The sequence below is a fragment of the Microtus ochrogaster genome, unplaced genomic scaffold (assembly GCF_000317375.1).
Source record: "Microtus ochrogaster isolate Prairie Vole_2 unplaced genomic scaffold, MicOch1.0 UNK30, whole genome shotgun sequence".
NCBI classification, from domain to species: domain Eukaryota; kingdom Metazoa; phylum Chordata; class Mammalia; order Rodentia; family Cricetidae; genus Microtus; species Microtus ochrogaster.
This window is the reverse complement of record NW_004949128.1, coordinates 1,539,613-1,546,613: the sequence shown is the minus strand read 5'-3', so window position 1 is coordinate 1,546,613 and position 7,001 is coordinate 1,539,613. Positions and strand designations below refer to the sequence as shown.

General features: G+C 41.7%; 1 protein-coding gene across 3 annotated transcripts in view; it reads left to right on the top strand.

Annotated features, from left to right (window-relative positions):
• Rnf145 (ring finger protein 145) overlaps positions 1–7,001 on the top strand; it is a 46,899-nt gene that overhangs the window by 12,810 nt on the left and 27,088 nt on the right. For all 3 annotated transcript variants that reach the window (XM_005368173.2, XM_026789799.1, XM_005368171.2), the window contains exon 3: positions 292–400. In XM_005368173.2, coding sequence (XP_005368230.1) covers positions 292–400 — 109 coding nt within the window. The remainder of the gene's footprint in view (positions 1–291; positions 401–7,001) is intronic.

Genomic DNA, 7,001 nt, shown 5'->3' with positions numbered 1-7,001 from the left:
TTTCTCTGTGGCTTTGGAGCCTGTCCTGGAACTAGCTCTGTGGACCAGGCTGGTCTCGAACTCACAGAGATTCGCCTGCCTCTGCCTCCCGAGTGCTGGGATTAAAGGCGTGCGCCACCGTCGCCCGGCCTAGAGATATTTTTGAATTGAATGAATCTTGATAGTGAAATTAAAAAGAAAACCTCGATTTGCTGATAGCTGCCTGGAAAGTAGTTTATTTCCGCTTGTCTTTGGTGTATAACTAACTGGGAGATGAAAGTGCAATCATTTGTATTCTTGTCTTTGCTGCAGGATACGTCTTAAGTGTCGTGCTCCTCACTTTGCCCAGGCAGCATCTGGTTCAGCTTTATTTATATTTTTTGACTGCCCTGCTCCTCTATGCTGGACATCAGATATCCAGGTAAGGCTGCAACCCCAGTTTTGGAACATGAGATTGAGTTAAAAATTGCATTTTCTTCTTTTAAATGTCAGTACAATGTTTCTCATGAATATTGTTACAAAGCTATGGCTTAATTAGGTTACTAGTCAAGACCTGCTAGAGAATGAGTGTTTGTACCAGAGGGGTTTAAGAGATTGGCTTACACAGGGCGCAGTAGAGGTGGTCCAATGTGGCTGCTGATTTGCATCTACATCGAGAGCCCAAAGAAGTTGGCTCTAATGTCTGTGGAGGGTGCTGGGGCAGCAGGATAGATGGACTTGTGAGCATGAGGGGAAATGGGCAACATTTCTTCGTCCCTGACTTGGGTCTGGGCTCACAGAAGGTATGGCCCACTTTTGGGGTGGCTCCTTCTACCTGCAGTAATCTGATCAGGAAAGCAGTAGACAGTCAAGATATCCATCACAGTTGGTTTCAAAGACAGATTGATGTTTATTACTATTCAAGATTAATAGCTGGAATTATATTGGGATTCTGGTTTTTAGAAAACAACAGAAACAGGCCTTATGGTTAAATTTAAAGATGAGCTTCTCTGTATTACCGGAGAACAGGAGACTGAGAAACAGCTGAACTCTCCCCAGCCCTGGCTTCATGAGAGTCAGCACTAAGTTGCAGAAGTGTAGATGGTGACTCCATCAGTTTTTTGGTGGGACTAATTGTGTCTTTAGACTAAAATGTTAAGTCTGAAGTCTGCTGTAGTATATGAGCTTCCTGCCTTTGGGATAAAGCATATTTTGAACCTAAAGCATATTTTGAAGTATATTTTTAAACTTAAATTTCGTAATTTTTGATTGACATGTACTTACTGTGATGAAATATACTTTGAATTCTAAGTAGATTTGGCAGTGACCTTGAGTGCAATACAGGCCCTACACATTTTCATGCAGACTTGAATTTGAATCTAGAGATCTCATGGTGTACTACTAAAATTAAATTGATTTTTATAAATAATAAAAATTATAAGCTGGGCTGCAATGGCATACAACTTTAATTCCAGCACTTGGGAGGCAGAGGCAGAAATATCTCTGTGAGTTCAAGACCAGCCAGGTCTACAGAGTGAGTTATAGGACAGGACACAGCATCCTGTCTCGAACCACCTAATAAATAATAAAAATAATGACGTTTCTGGTTATGAAATTGGAGTGCTCACTGTGGACAAGTTTTATGGAAATTCCAGGAAGTTTAAGGCAGTGACAGTTACTGGAAATGACACAGCCCTGTCAGTCTTGCCCAGCTTTTTCTGTGGCTCTCTGGGTGCCAGAGTGAGAGTAGTGAACACCTGGGCTGCCCTTGCTTCTGGTCCTCTTGCTGGTGCCGCCCTGGTCAGAACGTCCCTGGTCGTGTTTTCATGCTCCTCTTCCATTTGTCTTCCTGTCCCTCCCTGGTTAGAAAGAGTGGTACCTGGAGGGACTGCACACAGCTAACTTCTGCCACCCTGCTTGCTCTGTGATGTCAGACTCTGGTCCCAACTTTCTTAGAGTCCTCAGTGTTCAAATTAAGCTTGGTCAGAGCTAAAGTTAAAGCTGACATCTGCCACAGCATATGAGCTTCCTGCCTTTGGGAGAAACATGTTAAAATGTGGTCGAACCTAAAGCAAATTTTGAGGAAACTTAACTTCATAATCAAGTGGAGACAGCCCCCTTGGTCACTGTGTCCTGCATCATGTCCGCAGTCATTCTGTGGGAACAGCTGCCAGTGATTTTGTGTAGCAGAGAGAGCATGATGATCTCACAGAGCACTGTCAACCTCAAGCTACACCCTGTTCCAGTGCGTTGGCTGCTTCATGCTCAGTGTGGAGATACTTCATTACTCATTCTAAACAGTACAATACTAAGCAAAGAATTTTAAGAAACAAAATTCCATCCATGGAATACACTGTTTAGGACCATGGCTCTGGAGCCACCATCTCGATGTACCAATGAGTGCCCAGATACCTAGGAGCCCTGTAGTTCTTTCTTCGATGGAAGGCTGCGTGGCTAGATGCATAGATATATTTAAATTGCAGGTTACTTAATTCACTATTTTGCAACTGGTGTGTCACCAGAAAGATAAACCTTAGTTTCCACACCTGAGGAATGGTGATGACAATCTTAAGGGACAGTGATAAGGGTCAAATAAGGCATCTGCATTTCTTAGAACAACTCTGGCAGACAGTGAAGGTTCACTGAAGTTCAGCTAACGTTCTTTTACGTTGTGTTTTGTGAGGGTTTCCTTGTGCTATTGGTCTTTTAAAGTTCTGTGTTGAATGGTAAAGCATTCTGTGGCACATTCTAGCCTTTTGGAAGGGGCAGTCAAGAAGATCTCAAAATTCAAGGCAGAGTTTTCAAAACTGTTGTTTTTGTTCAATTTGTAGTCCTGGGTGAATCTCGTGAGCATTTACACATGGTTTACTGGTGCAATAATGGCCCAAAACATGTGATTCTGCTTTTACCTTCAGTATTACCAATCCATCCCTTTCTAAATGGGATAAAATCCTCTTATGTAATGAAAATGTGGGTGGGGTAGGGGGACCAAAACAGATTCAAGGGTACAAAGATAAAAGCCTTTTTAGGGTGTACAATTGTAACTGTTTAGTTTTAACATAATGACTTATTATTCTAAATTTTAATATTTGTTTTCATCATTAGAAAGTTAAAACATACCAGATACTAAAAAGAATTTTGAATATTTTATAGTGGGCAAGAACAGTTCATCTTCCTGGGTCACTTGGAGACCTACAGATGGAATCTGGGGCAGGCAGACCTCAGGGAGGGGTGGTCCAGACTTGTCTTGGAAAAGAGAATTATAGTAGAGTCAAGTTCATTGGCTCAGTGAGTGTGCTGTTGTGGCAAGCTGATGCTTTGAAGCAACAGACAATACCTGTCTTATTTTTGTTTTTTGTTTTTGATGTTGAATGACTTTGAAGCTAGGACATATTCTAGTGTTTGCATCAGTGTAATTCACTGTCTGTTCTTTTCTCATAAAAGGTTAGCAGCAAAGATTGCGCTGCCCTCGAATTATCTGTGACATGTCACACTTAAATACTGATGTTTGAGTCTACTGTAGTTTAAGATACAATGTTCATGTCTCTACTTTAAAAATAGTGACATTAGAATTACAGGTTACTTAATTAATTCACTACTTCCCAATGTTATAATGTCAACTTAATAATCAAATTAAAAAATGTTTTTGCATTATTGGTTCATCTGTCCCCACACAGGGTTCACACATCCCTTTAAAGTCTGAAGCTCAGTTCAGTGGTTCTTGATGCTTTTGCAGAGTTATGCAAACTGTGGCCACAATGAATGTCAGACTTTTGGTGTCCCCCTAAGAGATCTCGGTACTCCTCATTTCCCACAAACCCCTGGATCTTCATCCCTAGGCTACCGTCAGCCTTATTGTTCGTTCTCTCTCTCTCTCTCTCTCTCTCTCTCTCTCTCTCTCTCTCTCTCGTGTGTGTGTATGTGTATGCATGTCTGTGAGCAGAGACCATGGCACTATGTATTCTGGTCTAGCACTCTGCCTTGACACAGGCTCAGCTAGGTTGGCTGTCAGTGAGCTGGGAACAGCCTATCTTTATCCCTGCATTCATACATTCATGGCTGCGTCTTTATTTTTATGTGGCTCCTGGAGATTCCAGTTCTGATCCCCAGGCTTTCGCTGCAAGTGATCTTATCTTCCTAGCCCTTGTTCTGTCTCTTAACTCATTTATCCTGAACTGTAGAAGCATGGTCTTTGGTGCCAAGTTTTCTTTGATTTAGCAGGTTGATTCATACTGCAGTATTTTACCACCCTCCTTTCCTCCTCCTTGCCTGTCTCTTCCTTCTTCCTCTCCTTTGGGGTGGGGGGAGTGGACGGGTTGTGATGTTCATCTAGCCCAAGACTTTGGATGCACCCTCTATGATGAACTGTAGCCCCAGTTCTGTCCAGTAGTATTCCGCTGTGCAGCTTCATTACTATCTGTCACCACCATGCATAGACAGACATTAGATTGTTTCCACTGTGAACATCTGTGTGCTGGTTGTTATGTAGACACACATTTTTATTTCTCTTAGGCAGATACCTTGGAGTCTTGGAGTAGGATTGCTAGACTGTACAATCTCCCAGTTTAGCCTTTTTGAGGACCGCAGGGCTGTTTTGTTCAAGTGGCTGCGCTATTCTGCATTTCTGTCAGCAGTACATGAGTCTCAGTTTCTTCACACCCTTGCCAACAAACCCTTCATTGTGGGGCCTCCGCCACGCATGTGAGGTGACAGTTCATTATTTGGAGTTTTCATTTCTCTCTTGGCTAGTGATGTTGAGCGCCTTCTCATTAAACACTATAAATCTTGTCTGGAAAAATGTTTACTCAGATTCTTTGCCAATTGTTTGATTTGATTGTCTTTATTGTTACTAAGTTGCAGGAAGTCTGTATATATTCTGGGTACAGGTTCCTTTTTAGACATTTTGGTAGATAACTTATCTTCTTCACTGCTGTGTAAGACACAGCGTCTGGGCTGGAAAGATGGCTCAGCCATTCAAGGCTAAGGCACCCAACCAGAAGGACAACACTGTGTAGTTTGCTCCTGGGAGATTCAGTATTCTGATGCTCTCAATAATTAAATTGCTTCTTCAGAAACTAGCTGTAGAAGGTATTTACCGATATTAATTTTCTAAATTGAAAATTTTAGACACTTGGAAGGCTGGGTTTCTGTTTTTTTCTTAATTATTTATATCATGCTGATGAGTATCTGCATAAAAACTTGTTTGGGATTTGAGCTGGGCGGTGGTGGCGCACGCCTTTAATCCCAGCACTCAGGGTGGCAGAGTAGGTGGATCTCTGTGAGTTCAAGGCCAGCCTGGACTAGTTCCAGGACAAGAGCTAGTTCCGGGACAGGCTCCAAAAGCTACAGAGAAACCCTGTCTCAAACAAACAAAAAAGAAGTATTGAAATTTGACTGTAGATACAGTTTGTAGTACAGAAGAATTAAATATTCAAAGCTCCATGACGTCACTCAGTGCAATACAAATAATTAAATGTTTAATTATTTACTGTGTGTGTGTGTGTGAGAGAGATGCACGATGATAGACATGTAGAGGTCAGAGATAACTTTGGGAGTTGGGTCTCTTCTTTTACCATCTGGATTGAACTCAAATTGCCAAGCTTGGTGGCAAGTACCTCTATCCCCCGAGTCATCTCAGCCGTCCCGAGTGTAATGAAAATATTAGTAGTATTATAATTGAACTTGATTTAAAAATTTAAATACTGTCTTCCTTAACTTTAAAAATTGCTGAACCCTGTCTTTCACATGCAACAATGTGGTTAATATAAATGCCAGAATGGTTACTACTTTACAATAGAGACAGTCCAGAACTGTGTTCCTGTAAGCTCGTGGTCATGACTCACAGCTACCATTATGTGTTCTTCTAAAAAAAATGTTAAACTTTAGTATTCTTAATTCCAGGTTTTTTGTTAGGTTTTGAATTAACATACTGATTTCACATATGATGTTAATTAAATCCCCACAGGAAAGGGTTTTCAGAAGATGGAAAGCATTTGATATGCATCCTGCTGGATAGATGGAAAGGTTTGCTTTCCAATATAAAACATCCCCAAGAATGTACATGTAGGATACAAACACATATATGTAAAATACAAACATTCTATGAAACACTCTCCAATTGGAAGGGTAGTCAGGGTGTGTCTGTCCTGGGAATAACAGCGTTTTAGATGTGTTCAGTCTCTGTTGTGGAGACTGTCCTGGGTCTCTACCCACTGGATACAAGCAGCACCTCCTCCCAAGCACTCTCACAGCCAAAATGTGTCTCTGGACGTCACCATGAGCCCCCTGGGTCCTGAGCTCCCTTACCTGAGAGTTGTTCTGTCAAGGGATTGCTAAGTATATGCACCAAAGAAGTTTTGACAAGAATAAACTTGACCAGTTTTGATGTTTCCTCCCTCATTACTGAACCCAGGCACTAAATATCTACCTAGGAGGCCAGAAAGGAGCGGGGAGAAAAGCAGGGATTAAAACAATTAAAATTCACTTGTGTACACGAACAGCTCAGTCACTAGCCCAGTGCTGAGGCTGCAGTAAGTGTATGCGTGAGTGTGTGCGTGTGCGTGTGTGTGTGTGTATGCACGTACGTGTATGCATATTAGGTGCTTGAATGCTTGAGTGGTGGCTCTTATATGGAACTTTTTATTTGTTCATATTGCAAGGACTTGGATCCTTTTTTGTTCTGTCTGAAAGTAGATTAGGTTTCTATGAAATTAGCATCTTTTGAAAGCTTCCTATAAGTGGCCAGAATGTACAGACTGTTCCCACGATGTTCAAGGACCACGTCAGACTGCTTAAGAGGCTGTTGCATAAAGATTCAGTCACTAGCCAGAATGGTAAGCTCCCTGGGTTTGTTGTTTTTGGTTGCTGCTGTTCATTTATTTTTAATGGCTTACATACTACTTTATAGCAGTTTTTTTCTAATTGCAAGGTGTCTTTGAGGGCTTCTTTGTGTGTCTCACACATTTTTATCCCCCTCCCCCCAACACACACACAGACACACACACACACAGACACACACAGACACACACACAGACACACACACA